The 20,636-nt window shown below is 42.5% G+C and overlaps 1 protein-coding gene across 1 annotated transcript in view; it reads left to right on the top strand.

Annotated features, from left to right (window-relative positions):
- The first annotated feature begins 995 nt into the window (after positions 1 to 995).
- Positions 996 to 20,636, top strand: part of npdc1b (neural proliferation, differentiation and control, 1b) — a 35,200-nt gene continuing 15,559 nt past the window's right edge. Inside the window, exons 1-2 of the mRNA XM_061260512.1 lie at positions 996 to 1,338; positions 20,065 to 20,208. Coding sequence (XP_061116496.1) covers positions 1,236 to 1,338; positions 20,065 to 20,208 — 247 coding nt within the window. The 5' untranslated portion in view covers positions 996 to 1,235. The remainder of the gene's footprint in view (positions 1,339 to 20,064; positions 20,209 to 20,636) is intronic.

Raw genomic sequence — 20,636 nt, 5'->3', positions numbered from 1 at the left:
CGACTGTCAAGCTCTTTTAAACAGCGTCTTTATAACATTGAGCTCTGCTGACGGACAGTTACATCGTTTTTTTCCCGTTATTTCCGTGGAATTAAACGGACGGCTTACATTTTAACTTTAACGAAAATTGTGTTTAAAAAAAAAAAAAATGTCATTATATATGTTTCGTTGAATTGACATATGACCCCGGTACAACCATTTGCTTCCCCTGTTCATTTTCTTCCAGTACTGTTATTAATATAAGACGGCCCATTTTTAAAGGAACGCACATCAATTAAATTGAATTAAAAGTAAAACCATAACGGATAATTATAACACACAAAAGTCACAATAACAATTATTATTGTTACAATTATTAGTATTCTTTTTGTTCATTATTGTTATTACTGTTGTTATTACTATTCGTATTATTAGTATTATTAATAATGATCATTTTTGGATGAAAGAAAAAATGCATATATGCCTACGCTTGCAAAAGTAGTCAGGCTATTACATTTGTTAAATTATCAGATTTCAGTCCTTCCGACCTTCGCCAGACCTTTCTTTTGTGAAAGCTCATTCTTTAAAAACGTGACTTTTTTTGCGGTATTATGCAGTGTGAAAGGTTTTTTCCATTTTATATTTAGTTAACCAAGGCCTACGCAATGCAGTTTATATCGTAATAAGATTAAGTTCTGCTGCCTCTTCAGCAGCCGGCCCAATCAAATTTGTCTATCACGGCTTTCTGTGAGAAGTTGAACGAGGTCATAGCAAAAGCAAGCACTCGTCTGGCTGTTCGTTTTTAAACCTAGATCAATGGCAAAACACCTGCCAACGCCTCCGTTCCCCAGCCCACTATTCAACCGCCTACACTAAGTGCAGTAAGACCCAAAAGTTATTAGGCGAGCGTCATGACGACACAACGTGCTCCCCGCCTCGCAGGTTGACAGCTCAGCAACAACCCCCCCTCTCCCACCCCCGCCCTTGCAGAATCCTCCCAGTCTGCATCTTTGGGTTGAACGAACACTGCGCGTAAGCGAAGGCAGCGTCATTGTGCTCCGCAAGCGTTACCTGACAGCGAGCATCTGCCTTCACACACTCCTCAGTCGGGTTATAGGTTTTACGCTATTGTTGTTTTTCGCGTTTTGTTGTCAGTCGCATAATACCTGCCTGTTTTCTCGGGAGAGGGGGTGGGGGAATGACAATCCCCGACTCCCTGTGCCTGTTTCTCAAGCCGTAAGGCGCGCTATAGCAGGATGCTCTCTCTGCTGAGGGGAGTCGAGGGCCGACCCCCGGCCTCGGTTCTTCTCTGGGCATTTTTCTGTGCGACCCTTATCGACATCAATACAAGCGTACCAGGTAAGATAACTGCGTGCGTCTCCTGTCAATTATTTTCTTTTGTTGTGTTGCCGTATTATATAGGAAATTTATATTGTAAGCATGCGGTTATTGTTGTGCGTGAATGTTCCAATGCTCCTACAATAACATTCATTCTGGGCAGTTACAACAGTGGACGATGTAGCAGACTATTTACCTACATATTTAGCAATGAAAGTGATAAATAGGTTCAGAAGGAAAATAGTTTTTTGCACAATGTTATTTGAACTGTTCTAGATGGCCTACTGTATGAGTCGCTGTTGTTTTCAATTAGCCTAATCACCGCAGATGTTAGACTGCCTTTAGAATTTGTTATCTACTGTCTGTAAAATAGCACACTGTTCTGAAAAGCTATTGTTTTCTTTTCAAACATATATATTTTTATAAATAAAGTTTTGTTCATTTAAAATGGCAATTGCATTTATGTGCTTTTCGGGAATACGCATTTTCAGAACTGTGTGGTACGTTTATCACTTAAGATGTTGGAATTACAGCAAGCCCAGCATCAGTCCAGTTTCCCAGGTCGAATTGCCCTGAATTCGTTTTCAAACGTTTGTACCGCATTGATTTTACCTTGCTGCGCATACCACATGTTTTCTTTCAGAAACGAATCCCCTAAGTATAGCTTATATATCACATCTACTCGGTGAACAGGTGGTTCACACTGAAAAGGTTTCATGGGCTTCATCACTTACATAGTCACAGTTTATCTGTGCTACCAGAAACGCTTACATTTACGGGCAACTAAGTTTACCTCTGTAAGGGCAAAAAACTATTTTGGATGGTGTGTACAGAGATCTGACATTAGAGACACTCAAAGGTTGCGGATTTGATTCCTGGGTAGGCTATAGGATACCACCACCTGTAGCTTATCATTGAGCTTGTACTTGTAGCTAAAATTGCTCGAGTAAATTTACTGAATTGTTTGTAAAATGTAAGTTGTGAAAGTCTATAAATATAAATATAAATCTGAAACTGCATGTATACAAGGTAGTCACCATTTTGTTCATCAGTGGGTTTGAATTGCAGTCCTGACCGTCACAGCTCATTTCTTCAGCAGGGTATACCACCATTACACAGCGCTTCGTCTACATGAACGGCTGCACAGTTTCAGAACAGTGTAAAATTAACTGGCTGGACGGGTTATGAGGTGCTGCCTGCAGCGAAATGCTAAAATTGAGCTCAGTGCAGTGTTCGCTCCCTGAGTATTGACGCCAGGTTGAGCTGTTATTCAAATATATTCATATGAAGTATGGACATTCCTGAGCAGTCAGGAAGTCCTTGAAATTTTGGCCATCGTCTCTTGGTTTGTATGGTGTTGAACACACACAGTTCTAAAGTTTCTAATGGTGCCTTCATCTTGGTGTCAGAGTATGTATGTGTGTTTATATGCTCTAAAGCACACACATTTACTTGTAACCCTCACCCAGATACACATACATTAATACCATTTTAATGGACACAAAAAAACATGCACACTATACTTTACGGTAGTCAGGTGCCGTGTTAGATAGGAGTGTAGTGCATACTGTCTATCATCACCGCTTATCTAGGAATCTCAGTGCTGGTGCAATGGAAACCGATAATCAGCCACTGCTGTGGGAAGAATTGCCGTTTGGCGGGCAGGCTCACTCTATCAGGTGGCTGTAGAGTAGATCCAGGACCCAGGGGCCTCGGCATGGTGAAAGAGCACTGTGACGTACACACACTTCAACTGCATGAGAGCCAACAGCCCTGTACACCATGTACCTCCGCACGTCCACACACACACACACACACACACACACACAGACAGAGCTATGATATATACTGCCATGGTATAGACTCCCACACAACTACACACATATAACATACCACATACACACAAACATTGCCATATGTAACCCACTTAGCAGGGCACACCAGTGGTACCCCCACACCTGCATTACACTTGATATGCATTACATATTACGTTGAGCACCTTTACACAAGCATTCACACAACATTACCCTCTCGATTGCACAGCACTACAGACACTCGAACAACACGACAGACACTCAAAATGTATTTATTTTTTGTTTTCCTGATAAAAGGTCAATGAAATCTGATCCCTGTGTAATTTGACAGCAGCTTAACTGCCACCTGCCATCTTCCAGCAGGCTCTGGTATAGCTCGTAATATTTGCGGGGAGTTATCAATTCACGTGTGTGAGTGAATTTGGTGAGGCCCCCTAGGCCTTTGTCCACAGGGTGGTGGGCAGTTTGACTGAAGTAATGAGTTCACAGTCGGGAGTCCTCTGACGGAGATGAAGGTATTGTGCATCCCATGAGGCTGTGCAGTTCTATAGTATGTACTGTAGAAGAAGAGAACACGGTGTGCACTCAGCTGCCTACATTAACACTTCATCTTTAACTATTCAAACATCCTGAGATTTCTGTTTTATTCACCGTTTTTCTCCTGCAAATACAACCTCGCCACTCTCCTTCTATACCACCTTGTTTAATTCAGTATATACAGTTAGTAGTTATTTATTGTGATTGTGCGCATATACAGGCCTATATATAGAATGACTATCTCTGGGAAATCCATTTTAGGGATCAATGTTTTCTCTGCTCCTTGAATCATTTCCAAATGCAGTGTATTTGTTTGAGCCTTGTGAGCTGTCCTTAAGCACCCCCTACCTGAGGGAGATAGATAAATTAAGAGCAGAGTGTGTCTGTGTGTGTGTGCCAGCAATAAAGTTGCCTCTCGGAGGGCTTATTCGTTTATTTTTATCACGCATACATGTGGGCGAGCATTCGCACATGCATGTGAACGTGCGCGCACGTGTGCTGAGCTGCGCACAGGGGCCCCATCAATAAGAGGGTGCGTTTTCTATGTCCTTCCTCTCCGGCTAAGAGTGGCCAATTATAAATCACTGCAGGATTCCGACAATCTATGCTGCCTCTATGCAGATTCGATCTGGGCCATAGGGAATATCACCACAGTATGCGATGTTACCTTAACATACACCATTCATCAATACCATGCTCACCTGGGCATAGTGCTTAATTTGATTCAAATACTTTTTTTGCTTTACCTTCTGGTTCTCTTGGTTGGCTAAATTTCACCAGGCAATATCAAAGTATTTGAATCCAAATCATTGACTTATTTGAGGTCTGATACCATGTGGGATATACAATCTTGCAAAAGTTCACACAGTGGGTGTTCAAGGCCCTTTGGAGATCAGGCAGCACCCCAGGTTGAGCCGTCAGAAAAGCCTGCCGGAGCCCTTCTGCCTTGAACACAGTCCAGCGGGGTGCCATGTCACCCTCACCCACTGCTCCTCTAGTCTCCAGAATAAATATTCAATCATCTTGTGTATCTGAGCCGCACCAGGTTGACCTCCAAATACGTGGGCAAAATCACCATAGCTACCTTTGGGAAAAGGGAGAATATGAGCTAAGACCTCAACCAAAGAAGAAGGAATACGGTGAAAGCACCATTTCTGCTGGGTGCAGTTTAGATTTGTGACTTTAATCCTCGTAGTTGCTCCAGAACTGGCTGCCTCTAGCTTCAGTTGCCTTTGCCAAATCGTAAAAGAAGGCAACTAAATATGCTTGGCAGTGCACAGCTACAGTATAAAGTTTTCAGGCCAAAATCAGACTACCTTCAAATGTGGACATAAAAAGCTACACACCTGGCTGGAAATGCGTAGGTGTGTCTTTTAAAAGCCACACACCTTGCTGTAAGTACATAAGCGTGTTCTATAAAAGCCACACGCCTGGTTGCCAGTGTACACTTAAAGTCTTTGACTTGGCTGCCTGTGAAGAGGTACGCACTTTTAAATTTACACACTCATGGGTGTGCAAAGCATAGGTATGCAGTTTGAAAAGCTACAGACACCCCCGACATTGGAATTGGAGGCAAAACTTTGGGTTTGTCGATACAGACCAGAAGAGCGCTATCGATCGTGCTGTCGCAGAGACAGCCGCAGTGCTGCTCCCGCAGGGCTGATGAAAGGGAAGGCTTGAGGTGGAGTGCTGTTTCACAGACACAGAGTATTAACGCGGCAACACAACCCCCCTCCACTCCAAAATACATGTACGCAGGCACAGACACACACACACACACAAACACACACTCAGAGGGGGAACAGAAGCCAACCCATGTCAGTCATACTGTCTGCCCCTCCAGAAACATCCTCTTCCCAGGGGATATGGCATAGTTGGTAGACAACAGGTCCAATACATCACATTACATTAGGTTACATGGCATTCAATTACATGGCATTACATTGCAGAACATAATTGGATGCAGTTACGTTGTGCTAAAAACAACTACCTGCAATACCTAATTTGTATTTTTTGGAAAAGGTTATTTACTTTTTAATTATTGGCATTTGGCAGACGCTCTTATCCAGAGCGACGTACAACAAAGTGCATATCCATAACCAGGGATAAGTTCACTGAAAGACCCTAGAGGGAAGTACAATTTGAACTGCTACCTGTACAACAAAGATAAGGACGAGGGCCAATTATTATTATTATTATTTTTTTTAAACAAGAAACAAACAAACAGAGCAAAAGTGACCAAAGTTAACTATCAAAACACTGCTTACCTAGCCAACTAAAAAATACCGATACACAAAGCAAGTCACAGAGACAACAATTAAGGTTCACAGGGAGGTAGGGAGGGATGGGGAACTTATTACTTATTACTTGGTTACTTATTAGTAACCAAATGGAATTGTTGTAATTTCCGGGTACATTTTGGAAATGTGTTCCTTAAAGAAGAAAAGTGATCTCCACTGTAGCTTTATTTGTGTAAGAGCAGTACTATCTATAGAAAAGTATGTTATAGTCTGTACTGTAATAGCAGAGCAATAACAAATCAAGAAATGCTGAAATCAAGTGCACTGTTCGCACTTTGTTGCCTTGAGATCACGCAGCTGTTTTGTGATTCTTGCTGGGAGCTCAAACTTGTGGTGAACGACAGCAGCCAGATTGTTGCGGTGTGAGCTGGCTCTCATTGAGTAACGAAAGGGAGAGGACTATGAATCCTTTCAGTCACACACCTGAGCCGTGCCCGGTGAGCAGTGTGACCTTTAAAAGGTACCTTGTGTTTCGATGGCGGGATTACAGACTGAGGTCTGTCTGTTTGCTGCTGTCTTCCCAGGAAATTAAGCGGCACAGCCTTTATAAACAAGGCCAAAACAAAGGCACCCACTCTTGGGATACAGGTCACATTTCCAAAAACTACAGTTTTTTCTTTTTTTTTTTTTTACAAAGGGGCTACTGGGTAGTGGAATTCTCAGCCTCTCAAAAAAACACAAGCTCTGATCTTCACCTCCCATTATGTGAAATGTCTGTGATGCTGCACCTTTCCCATAGGCTCTGCCTATGAATGGCCCTTCATACAAGATTTATAATTCCTTCATAAGCAACGCATAGCATCTTTGTGAGCACAACATAAACATTCATATATGCTTATATCAATGACCACACATCACTGGAAGTGACGTTATCTTCACATACCAACTGATTCACACCACGAGTAGTATATGCGGTCATTGACATAAACATTCATTAATGTCCTTCATTGCTTATGAAGGTGCACTTTGAGTGCATAAAGGAGGTATACGGCTCTCATAAAGGACCATTCATAGAAAGTGTTGCCCCTATTTTTTGTGACAGTAACTTGTGCAAGGCACAATCAAGAAATAAATGTTTTAGATTTGATAAGCAGTCTGTTATCTGTAGTGGCAATTGTGATGTAGTGAGTCACAGAGCAGTTATGTCCCCCTGGGACATGAGCAGCCAGTGGTGACAGTAAGACATTTAGTTCATGAAAGCAATTGCAATTTTTTGTGTGTGTGTGTGTGTGTCTGTGATCGTCACAGTAATGGGGCCAGCTCTAAGCCTCTGTTGGGATCAGACGCTAAGCTTCAGCTGGAGCGTGGGGGTGATAATCTTGCGGGATGACTGGCTCACCCTGCATGCCTGTCTGCCTGAAGGTTTCATAAAGGACTGGCATCCATCTGAGCTGGGGATGCTCTGTAACCTGCTGTTCAATTCACCCTGCGCGTGGTCTTCCTACCTTTCCTTACCAGTGTAATCGGGAAATGGATAGAAAAAAAGCCGCAGTCTGCTCAGGTAAATGCAGCGGAATAAAAATTGAGAAACCGCATCCCAGTGGACAGCATGGAAAATTGCGTCATGTGACCCAAAGATGTCCACAACCTCTGTGCGACTTCCAGACTGGTCCAGGTGTGGCTTCCTTCTCTGAGTTAACTTCAGTCGTCAGACTGTTGACAAAATGTCATACAAACATAAATACGTCTGGAATGTGTTGGGGCTAGAGGGAGATAATTCCTTGCTAGGGCCATCAGGTCAACACGATAAAATGTTCCAGACCAGTTTTTAATCCTTTATATTTATTTTTTTTAAATGCATTTTGCAGTCTATAATCTATGCTTTTGAGGAGCTCATGACATCATTATGAAAGAGTGGAACAGGTTTAATGTTTGATAAAAATTCAGTCTCAAAAATGCACTGCACAGTTTAATGTGTAACTCTGTGGGAACAGGTAGTATTTAAACAGGTGGAGCCCTCACAAACTTGGCGTCTCCTTACTTTGACTATGCACAAATTGCAAATGCAAATGTTGCGGTTTCCGTACTGTCCCGCGGCAATGTGAGGGAATACAAAAGAGCCTTAACCGGAAGGTTGTGGGTTTCATCCTCGAATAAGCCCTTTCTGGGTAACACTGAGCCTAAGAACAAACAGTGTTTGCTGGTATATAGTATTGGTGAGGTAAATGTGTTTGTAACTTGAACCCCACACAGAATTGTTGGTGTAATAGGTATGAGTCACTGGCGGAACACTCCACTGTACCCTGTGATACTTCAGTAAATATTCAGGGGGGTTCTTGGAAAAAGCTAACTGTGCGTTTCACCCTGGGGAGGGGAGGTCTGTTCAGCAAATATATCATGTAAAGTGACATGGAAAAAATTCTGAGAATCCACAATACTACTATAGGATACTGATAAGCATGTACCTTCCTCCAGTTTGTAGGTTAAGTGTAACTTATGTGAATCTGGTCACAGTAAGAACAGGACAGTGAAACAGCAAGGTGCAGTTATTCACACGGTGAAGACAAACTTAATTTGTTTCCGTAATCACTTTAGATTTCCTGGAAGCTCTCGCCTACCCTTCTCCCCTCACCCGATATACGTATCTTATATACCTGTAAATCATATGCGCGCACATACAAGCGGGTATTAACAAAACATGTGCAGGGTATTATAAGGCAGAATAGCATGACCATAAAACAAAAGGAGACAGAAAATGTGTATTTCACAAAATCTTTGCCCTGGCGTGGCAATGCGGTAATTTAGTGCATTGCAAAACTTGCATATGCTCAGCCGGGAGACTGCAAACTGACATGGCAGCTGACGTGTTAGCCCTGCTGTAAAATCCAGCTATGCCAGCTGACCAGCTTGAAAATTGAGCTGGTCAAGCTGGTCATAATTTGGTCTAGCTTGGTATAAACTGGTTAACCAGCAGGACCATACTGGTTGTGACACTGGTGGGTATGACCTGGTCAACCAGCTAGTACTGGTAGCTGGTCTACACTGGTCAACCAGCTAAATCATGTCAAGCTGGGAGCTGGTCTGAATTTTTGTCTTTTCAAAAATTACCTAGCTTTGAGCAGGGTACACTACACTGCTACACTTAGCAGGGTACTCTTGTCATCTTAAACCAACCTCTAAAGCAGGGTAACTACTACTCAGCACACTGACTTCCTGTTTGGAATGAGAGACAGGAAATCAGGACAATAGAACTACATTCCTTTTTGTTACTCTGTTCTTCCTGTTCATTTTTTATCTTGCCTTTTTAAGGTTAATTTAAGGTGTCCTTGAAGAGCAAGTCATTTTGATGAAGTTTTGGTCGAGGGTTTTGTAGGTGTGCACTGATTAATGTCTCGGAAATGAGAATTGAGATGAGAACACTTATGAGAGATACTTTATTTCTCTCTACATCCTGCAGATAAGGGTTGCTCAGTTTTACTAGCGCCAAAGGATTATTTAGTCTTTTTTTATTAAAGTCTTATTTTATGAAAAAATATAGAGACTTCTTTTTACATTGGTGCATTCATAATTTGGTATTTTTTTGTTTTATAGCACTGAGGTTCGTAATAACATTAAAGCCCGCTGGTTATATTATGCTTGTTTGTCTTTACAAAATGTTATGGGAAATGTTGCTTTAGCTGTGCACCAGAGAGAAAACCTTTTCTCCCTTTATAGCTGCCAACAAGGATCATTGTAGGGTGAGCAATTAAAGACGGTAATGTAACAAGTTGTGCCAGATGGCCTCCCGTTTTCCAATTCCTAATCATTACATACGGGGGTATAGTGCAGTATAAATACCTCAAAGAGAAGATTAAACTAGTGCATCGTGTCCACGAGTCCATCGTGTTAAAATTTGTCATCGAGTGACACTTACGCAGACTGCCCTTTTGGGAAAGAGTCTGTACTTAACGAGAGAGGACTAAATGCCAGGGGCTCTTTTTAAATAATTATTTGCAACACTCTGAGGCCACTGCATAAAAAACCTGGAACAGCAAAACCCTGGAGCTGTGATGGGGTTTGAAGACATGGGGCTCATTATCCATCTTTTGCACACCAGTCATTCAGTCATATTTGTCAGACAGCATTTTCCAGAAGAAATCCGAAAACAGATCAAAAAATAAGCCTATCCCCAAATTTGGGAGGGGGGTCGGGGGTGGGTGACTGGATAATTATTCCCCCTTATAACAAATGATGGAGTGGTTGAACCGGTGCAAAAATGTTTGCATTTAAAAACAAATCTGCAGCCCACTATACCAGCTCAGGCACCTCAGTCTGTTAGAGCTGACATGAGTGAAATTAGAAAAAAAAACTAATTCAAATGGAAAACAGTGTGGGTGGGTGTAAAAACGTCCTGTTCTGGGCCGGCTGTTCCCTGCTGGAGCCTGAGGCTCAAAAGGTTGAAGCTGAGCCTCAGAGCCAGAGGTGCTCATGGGTAAGGCCCGGACAACGCTGCGGCTCATTATCATACACAGACACCAGCACAGTGACTCCGCTTGTCGCTATTGTGAAATTATATTCCGCCTGTATTTGCTTTACAAACCTGCTCATCCAGGGTGGTTAGCGCTACTTGTCTTTTACATATTGTCAATTTGTCTGTGGGGATAGCAGTTCAAGTGGAGTAATTTGCCTAGGGGCTCAGAGGCTGTGTCCTGTCTGGGCTTTGAACCCGCAGTCTGTCGGAGCACTGTCATGCTTTTTTGACTTGAGCTTATTTGGATTAAATGCTTAAATTATGTGTGTCTGCATTTTTTTAATCGTTTCCTAATCAAAATCGTAGCCGTTTCCTAAATATGGGGCAAAACCTATGAAAACAAAGACATCCAGTGATGTCACTGGATGTGTTTGGCTTGAATCTCCAGCCTGTGTACCCAGAAGGTAATGGGTTCTCAAACACCACCCTTGACCCTCAAACCACACAGATTTCTGGACGGCCACCCGTATAAATACAAATATCACCTAACTTGGCTACCCTTCGCCGAGTTAGAGGAAGAGCTTTATGATTTTGATGAAGAAATGCAACCTTACAGAAATACAACCTCACTGGGATTTACAGAGGAAGAATTGCGTGAGCGAGAGCTAGACTGACAGTAATTTAAAAAATGTCTACGCACATAATTTAAGCATTTAATCCGAATAAGCTCAAGTCAAAAAAGTGTGACAGTGCTCCTTTAAAGGCCATATAGGCTCACTGCCCTATCCGTATAGCATCTACGACACCATGGCAAGCCACCACTGCACTATACATGTCCGGTGAAAGTCCAGACTGTGTTGTTGAGTGCACAGGATGAACTCCCTGCATGTGCTTGGTAATGGCCCCTGTTCTCATAGCTGCCCACACCAGGAGGACTCTTAAAACCCAGACATTTATTTCAGTCGCACCTCGCTGGCCCTTGCCCTGTGAAAAACATTCCAGAGCAGCGAGGCAGAGAGAGAAAGAAGGGGGAGAGTGATGGAAGTAGAGGGATGAATACATGCCGATAGTATTTCATGGTTGGGGAGAGATAAGGACAGATGAGAGGAGAAAGAGAGAGAAGGAGGGGATGAACACAAAGTGAGAGGGGAAAACTGCACTGGAAGCCCCCCATTTCTGATGCATGTGAAAATGTGTCAAAACTGGCCATTTTATAGTATATTTAGAAATATATTTCCAATGTATTTGAAATGTATGATGAATGTATTTTCAATTTATTAACAAACAGATTTCTAAATAGTAAAGAGTATTCAAAATGTATTTAAAAATGCAATGCAAATGAATGTACAGTAAAATTGTCTTTGCATTGCGTTTTTTATAATACATTTTGAATACTATTTAGAATTTTTTTGATAAATGCATTGAAAATACATTAATCTTACATTTTACAAACATTAGAAATACATTTCTGAGTTTATTGCGCATTGCACAATTTTTGCACATTTTGGCATGCATCAGAAATGCATATTAAATGTATTTGAAATTTATTTGTATGTATTTTCTGTATGGGTGGTTCTATGATCTTTTTTTTTTTTTTTTTTACTATTGTGGTAATGTATTTCTGTGGAGAAAGAAGAAATAATCCCCAAACAAAACTGTGTGAATTAACAAAACAATCTGATCTGATGACTCACGGATGTGTTTCCTTGTGCAATGGCACATAAATAAGCATTGCCTCTGTCAAGGCGACCTTTTCTAGATGTGATGTGCTATGACAGAAGCCTCTGTCTGTATTCATAGAGAGAGAACCACTTACCTAAAAGAGTAATTGTCATTAGTTAATGTGTGAGAAAATATACAGATGTCATACACAATACAAAGAACAGCGTGTTGAAACAGGTTCATTTTAACACGTTTGCTTACTTTTCCAGTAATTGAAAGCTATCTTTAATGCTCAGATTTCTTTCAGTGAAGAGGTTGTGGATACCCTCCTAACCCACAAACCACAAATCTCCTTGATGTCCTGTTCTCAGTTGATATTTGGCAGTACGTCACTGAATTCAAAAGCTCAGCGGGGTATTTTTGTTGGATGGGAAAATCTGCACCCGTTGACTTTTCTTCCGGATGCTTCTCCCCAGCTGCCTCAACGCTGACGTGCTCACTGCAGCGTTCCTCTCAGCCAGCCGTGAATGCACCCGGGTACAGACCAAGAAGAGACATACTTGCTGATTAACAATTATGTCATCTTTGACTGTGTTACAAAGCAGTGATGATGGGTATGACTCTTGGACGTCCTAATATTTCATAGTAGGGTGTGGGGAGTCAGGGTCACAAGGGATGCGATTGTATGGAGCAGATGTGGAAGAAAGAATTGGAAACAACTACAGAAAATATTTTAATTGAGTAAATGACACCCTGCTGAAAAAAACAGCTCAAGCTAGGTTTTGAAACGGCCGGTAGCTGATTGAGCAGCTAAGACCAGGTCCCAGCTCGACATGGTTTAGCTGGTTGACCAGTTCAGACCAGCTCCCAGCTTGATATGGTTTGACCAGCTCAAGCTATGTTTTGAAATGGGTGATAGCTGGTTGACCAGCTAATACCCAGCTAGACAAGCTTTATAACCAACACACAACCAGACCAGCTTGTGTGTATCAAGATAAGATTGTTCCAACAGCCTCACACACACACACACAACACTTTGAGGTGAATATATAAGTACCTGTCACCTTCTCATCGGTGGGTCTAGAGACAGATTTTAGATGAACACCAGGAGGCATGAAGAAGGTGGGGGCAACTCTACGGGTGATCCTCGCTCACAACACGCCAACGCACAAACACTCACACATGCCATAAATCACTGACAATTGCATGAGCAACACGCAAACCCACAAACCTACTCCTTTACATAAGACATCACTCTCAAACACAAATGTATCACAATGTACACAAATGTAAATGTATGTACATCACATACATTTACATTACATGAGACACACAAACAAACCATCGCATGCTAACACGCAAAACATCACACCCAAACACAAAGCCAAGATAAACAAACTGCCAATCAAACACGTTAAACAGCGCACTAGTTGAGCTGGTTTTCCAGTTCAGACCAGCTCCCAGCTTGACATGGTTTGACCAGCTTAATTTTCAAACTGGCATAGCTGGGTTTTGCAGCAGGGTAAGCACATGCACTCAGGTACGCTGTTTTTCACACTGAAAAGCCATGCAGGGCACTACAGTAGTTACAGTAGCACTGATGATGTAACATGGAGGCAGGGGTCTCAAAGGGCGGTCTGAGAAATCTGACCAAAATAGCAAATAATGAAGATAAATTTAAATAGAGTATGGTGCACATCTAATATCAGGTGATGTGCATGTGCGTGTGTCTATGGGAGGTAGAGAGAGAGGGAGAGAGCGAGAGACTGAATGGGAGGTAAATAGAAAGTCCTGCAGGGTCTCTTTCAGCCTTTGTCTAGATGCAGAGACAAGAGGCGTTGCTTGGCAACACCTAATTATGGCGACAAAGAGCTGCATTCGCTGGGAGTGTCGAACAGACCCTACCGAGGAACTTTAGGAACCGAGAACAATGTGGAATAGAGGAGGATGAGCTTTTCCCTTTGTCCTGTCTGATACAATAGTCTGTTTATTCAGGCTGGAGAATAATTATTTGTTCATTCTACTGTTTCTCGCTTGCTATTGACAAGGAAACAATTGCAAATAAGACAGCGGTACAGTATGCTTGTGTATGTACAGTGTGTCATCTGTGTTTGAAGTGCCCAAGCAAATGGGTATTAGATAAGAGACTCGCTGGTACTCATTTCACGACCATAGAGCGTATACAATGTGTGCAGGAGCAGCTGGGTGCAGAGAATGAGTTTATGAAATGAATAAACAACCACACACTGCTTCTTCCATGGATTGCCACAAACAGAATCAATCAGAATTTCATCAGGTCATAGCCGTGGGATTGAATAATTAGTTAGGTGTATCTGAATATGATTACTGTACCAAGCTGCTGTATGATGAAGCATTTTATTTTTTCATTTTAGAAAAAGAATTACAATAATTAATTATATAAGTAGATTTGCAGATGTAACTGATTTCATCTTATACAAAACATGATTAAAACAGATTATCTGATCAGTTTGAGCACACTAATGATCTACCATTCAAATGCATCTGGTTGTGGCTACTTTCTGACTTCACCAACCTGGTCTCCCTGTTCCAGGAAATGCACATGAAAGACTGGAGCCCTTTCTGAGGCTGTGGAAAGGACAGCTTCCCAAACGCCTTAAATGGTTGGAGCCACCAGTGGAAGACTTGTCTGAACCAATCATTTTTTGTTCCCTATAGCAAAGTGGTGTTATTGTTTTTTCCCCGTTGCCTGCTGTTACAGACAAGCTGATAGGGAAGAGCAGCACAAGCTTCCGCAATATGATGTAGTGTGTACCGGAGTGAATCTTTCGAGGGAATTTTTGAAGGGCAGGGAGTCGATTTGACTGACAATGTGGAGCCGGACCTCAAATTAGAATGTGCGTGTATCCAGGAAGTGGATGGAAAAAACCTTCGTGTTCATATGGTTATGAAGAATTGACTGAATTGAGAAAAAAAAGCATTTTGTCAAAGCAAGAGCAATGCTCTCTTCAGGGGTCTCTCTCCAGGCCCCTGTCAGGTCATGGGCTTCCTGCCTGTCTCTGCCCCCCCCGATCTTCCTCCTCAAGGGTCCTCTCATTAGATTACTTGGCTGAATAGAGCTCTCATGCACGGTACTGTTTCTGCAACCCAGGAGGCAAAAGACAGATGTGCCTGACAGCGTAATTACATCAGGAATGGTGATTGGAAGGAGAAGCGTAACCCCTCCCCTCACGTCCCTGTCCCCGCCCATCCGGCCAGGCCAGGAGCCGTGCTGAGGGCGCGCTGCCCTCCTGCTAATGCGCTAATAGGGAGTGTGCGGGTAGTGTGCAAGTAGTGTGAGGGTAGTGTGCGTGTAGTGTGAGGGTAGTGTGGATGTAGTTTGCGGGTAGTGTGCGTGTAGTGTGCGTATAGTTTGCGTGTAGTGTGCAGATACTGTGCGTGTAGTGTGTGGGTAGTGTGCAAGTAGTGTGCGGGTAGTGTGAGGGCAGTGTGGATGTAGTTTGCGGGTAGTGTGCATGTAGTGTGCGGTTAGTGTGCGGTTAGTGTGCGTGTAGTGTGCGTATAGTTTGCGTGTAGTGTGCAGATACTGTGCGTGTAGTGTGTGGATAGTGTGCGGGTAATGTGCAGATACTGTGCGTGTAGTGTGTGGATAGTGTGCGGGTAGTGTGCGGATACTGTACGTGTAGTTTGCGTGGGTTAGTGTGACAGAGCTGGAATAGCTCTGAGGCTTGAGGCCATGAGTGCAGTGGTGTGACGCGTTGGGCACGGAGCAGGGGCTCAAACTAGGTTTTATTCTCTTTTATGGAAGCTGTGATTTCTTCATTTTCTGAATTTGGTGTATCCAGCTTTATTCATAGGGCTGTCTCATCGCTGAAACTACAAATCACCATCAGTTACAAGCACTCCAAAGAAAAAGTTAAGCATTTTCAATGTCAATTGCTAATACCTGGCGTGAGGGTGGGGGTGGGGATGGGGGATAATGAGTAATCCACATACATTGCTTTGGAAAAAACCCACTGGCAATCTTATAAATAATGAATGACCACAAGTTTGACCACATTATTTGTGGCTTTCTCTCATTCTCCTGTCATTGCATGTCGTTTTTGCATTGAAAGGCTCTTTGTATTTGTAAGTTGAAGGCAGTTGCACCTGTTATTTTGTTATGGGGGAAAACTACATATCACATCTCCTTCTATACATATACATATAAACCAGCTAAATTAAACACTGTACTATTTAGCATACAAATAGTTCTTTTGACATGCATTTGAAAGTTTAGTTCCATATTCGAACATACAGGGTACATTTAATTACCATTGGATCACAGAAAATGCATAGGTTCATTAAGTTGTTCCTGGGTTCAGAAAATTTGGGAAGCATTATGTTATATACACGGCTGCACCCTGTTATTTATTTGAATGTCTCAGATCTCTGGACTCCACCAGCCAGAAGCCATATCAGCAGCATGAATTGTGAATATCTGCATGAGACAGACAGCTTTTACCAAATAAGTAAAAGCCTTTTGTCTGAAGAAAAAAAAAAAAGCCTGCAGTTACATGAATGAGATTATGAAAACATACATTTATCATTTCCTCATTTTAAACCCACCCCAACTTTGTCCCTTCAAAGGAGAGTGGATCCCCCCCCAATCTTCATTCACAGTGACTCACACTTGATGATGTCACCGATATAGTTGCCATGGCATTCGTCATGGCAACCAGACCCTGGGTCTGTGTAGCAGTGCAGTGCAGTAAAGGAAGTTCAGTGCGGTTGATGTTGGTATTTTGAGCATTAATTATTTGCCTGGCTTCGTCGATCGTTCGTAGCCCGCCCGTAATGAGTCCTCTAAATGTTCAGGTTACCATGGCTGTCACCGAGCGCCGTTGCCATGCGAAAGAGGCACACGTAAATAGCGTGCTGTAAATAGCTGTGTTATGATCGCACAGCTGGCACCGCATTGCAGCCGTCCAGTGCTCCGTGTCAGGATGTCCCCTGAACAGGTTTTGGCCCAGGTACAAATCAAATCTACCACCAGGTGACCTAATTTACTGTCAATTTACCTGTAATGCATGGTTATTTCCGCTACTGTCACCTTTCTGACAGCTTTGACCAGTCTGGCCCTTCTCTTCTGACCTCTCTCATTAACAACACACGTTTTGCCCACAGAACTGCTGCTCACTGGATTTTTTAATTTTTCACACCATTCTCTGCAAACTCTAGACTATTGTGCATGAAAATCCTAGGAGATTCTGAGATACTCAAACCACCCTGGCACCAACAACCATTCTACGGTTGCAAAAGTTTGGAAAGCCTGTCAGTTAGTACTTTGTGACTCCTCCTCAGGCAACTATGACAGCTTCTAATTGCTTCTTGTAGCCAGCTAGGAGTCTTTCAATTTATCCCCATTCTTCCTGGCAGAACACATCTAGCTCAGAAATACAGTATGATTGTGGAAATCCTGGGGCCATTAATCAATAACTGATACTTATTTTTTAGAATTTAGATTTTAGATTTTAAAGCGAATGTCCACTTCCACACTCATGGAGGAGGTAGTCTAGAGAGCCATGCTTGTTCAGTTGACTGATTAGACTGGTGGTGGACTAAAAATGTTGAATAAATAAGAGGTTCAGATGACTAGGATGATGCTTATTTTTGTACATGACACTTTCACTTGGTTTCCAGTGTCAGCCATGTGTCTCTCTGGTGTCTGTCTGTGTCGACTCCATCGCATTGGCCATAATCCTGGCATTAGGCCAGCAGGAAAACATTTATTTTAAGCTATTATTGGCTAATACCAATATACTCACTGGCCTGCTTAGACACGTACAGTACAGTACACAGATACTCAGACTCATTCACTGAAATGCACACTTACCCCCTTGCTGTAGCTTTATTACGTACACATGGTGATCCTTCTTACTCTCTTATACACACAGGAACACACTGACTCACATAAATGCATAATTATCGCACTCATGGGCAGGTAGTGTGTTATGGGGGTTAGTCATCCTTTAACGTTCTGGTGAAAATATTCTGCTGCCGCTTGTCAGAGCTGAGGCACAGTGAACCATTTCCACGGTGCAATTAGGAGCAATTATTGAGCAGGAACTCCACCTCACGGAAAAGGTTAACGATGGCGTCGAGCGTGGGGAGCGCACGGGAAAGAGGTGGAGGCAGCAGGGCTGCCTGTGGTCTAAACGGCTCTTAATCACGAGGAGTCGTTAGCGGAGATGTGCCCTGTAATTGGCGGATCTGCTCGGTCCAGCGGTGACGTTCGTGAAGTTGTGCTTGAGCGCTAGCCTCCGGGCGGCGAGAGACATCAGCTTCTGTCTTTCTTCATTCTCCTGCTGTGTGTCACCATCTACAGTATAGTGTATTCTTTTTTGTTCTATTTATCATTTTGGCAACCAACTCGGGGCAGCATACCCTGCAAAAAAAACTTAAGTCTCATTAAGTATACTAGTCTTGTATTTAGACTTAAAATGCTAAATATTGCCAATGACGTGAGATTTTTACTAATTTCAAGATTTGCCAATGGGCTAAGAAAATATCACTTTTCAAGCAAACTTTTTCTGTCTAATTACAAGATTAAAAGACTTATTAAGACTGGCTTTTTTGCACTTGTATATTCAATTCCCACCCTAATTTGGAATGTACAGTTTTTTCAGGTGTGAAAATGGTCTTTAGTGCTCCCCATTATTGCACCAGTGTTTGGGGTGGAGTCATCTCACATTGTTATCTAAATGGCCACCTTATTACAATCAAGGTCTAGAATTGTTGCCAAATATTAGTATACAACTCAACAATACAAAAACATCAGAAAAGAGAGGCTATTATGCCTTGTGATCTCCCCATTTCCATTTTAATTTGTGACCATAAAACTTTTGCATAAACGGCTATAAACCTTTTACAGTGTATGGATGAAACCTGGTCGAATAATTTGTTGATGCTGTCATTCCACTGATTAATTATGCCATCCATCCAACACATTTCGGGTTTTACATACTGTATGGCTGTGAAGAGGAGATTATTTTGTGTGATATTAAAATTATCACTCTACTCCAGATTTTCAGGAATATCATATCTGTCGCCAAACAGTGTTTTTGAGAGTGATCCACAGCTGTTCACGTCGTTGATTAAAAAGTAATATTTCTGTTCAAACAAGCCGTTGGGACCTCTGAATAAAAACAATAGAACTCTTTTCCTAATGATAAGGATTAAAATGTTATAGATAATGAAATAACTGATTACAAATATTGCAGGATTTTGCCTGCCTTCTCCCAGCACATTCCCAGTGTTCCTGCACATGATAGTCCCGTGATAGTGCATGATCTCTCTGTCACGTCTCTCTCTCTCTCTCTCTCTCTCTCTCTCTCTCAGTTTAAGTTTTTCCTTTTGTTTAGACAGTTCAGAAACATAGAAAATGTAGCACTGCAGATGTAGTCTGACACTGATTGGCCAGGCCTCTTACTGGCATGGGGTTCACGATTGGCTCCCCTGTGTGGTGCTCATAAGAATTCCACCGCAGTTTAAAACTTATATTTTCAATAGGTCTAAAACTTAGTATTTTCCGTCTGTCGCCATCACGCTAGTTTAAAAAGAGAACATTGACCTTGTTTAGTACATTGGAACATTGGTTAGTTACTCCAGGAAATGATTAGGGTTGATTTAAGCAGTGATGGCTTCATCAACCGCTAAATGAGGTTTGTGCTGCCAGGGAAGATTCTATTTTCAGGGCCACTTCCTGTGTTGGTGCTTTTCCCTTTTGGCTAAGTGTCTCTGAAGCCATTAAGCATGGCTGGCTGGCAATGGTTAACCAAAAACCCAGATATTCAGTATCATCGCAACTGCATAAAGAATTCAAATGAGAGCTGCCTTCAAGTTTTTATGGAAAATACCTATTTCTTTCTGCCCCCCAGGTTATTAATCATGCAAAAAGATAACAACATCTGACATCCTATGCTACATATTCAGCATGGGTGGGGTGTGAGGAAAATGGGATATTGCGAAAGTGGTTTGATTAAGAATGATGACCTCACCGTTCTGTGTGTCTCTCTGCCAACAGTGGACAAATGTCCTCGTACCCTGGACTGCACTCTGGAGGGACGTCACTTCTGCCAGCCAGGATCCACCCACTGTGGCCCGTGCCTCGCCCCATTGGAGGAAAACCACGAGGGAAAATGCGTGAAGAAGAGGCATGGCCATTTTGGTATGTGTGGCCTTCAAACGATCGTTATTTTTCGTTAAGTTGCGCTGGCCTCTTGGTGCCAGATTTGGGTTGAATTAGTATTTATTTTGATTTCAAATACTATTCTGTGCTGTGGTTGATTTTACTTGGTGCATTTTAGCCTGCAAGGAGGAGCAGATGGGTGGAGTAGACACTTTTGGAATTATTTAATTTTTTCCGACAAGCTTTGTGAAATGCAGAAAACTATTTGAATCCAAAACGAGCGCTCATCCCAGGTCTGCTTGGTGCACAGCTGTGCTCCTTTCCTGCAGGGTGCTGGGGATTACTGAAACTAACTGTGCTCGTGGACAGAGCTCTATTTAACCTGTCATGGCCCCCTAACCATTCTCCCCGCTGTGAGGCACGGCCTAACAGCGCTCAATCAGCAAGCGACCTGACTTACTGATAAC

Source organism: Conger conger, chromosome 11 (assembly GCF_963514075.1).
Source record: "Conger conger chromosome 11, fConCon1.1, whole genome shotgun sequence".
NCBI lineage: Eukaryota > Metazoa > Chordata > Actinopteri > Anguilliformes > Congridae > Conger > Conger conger.
Note: the sequence above shows the minus strand (reverse complement) of the source record. Positions and strands in the feature narration are given on the sequence as shown.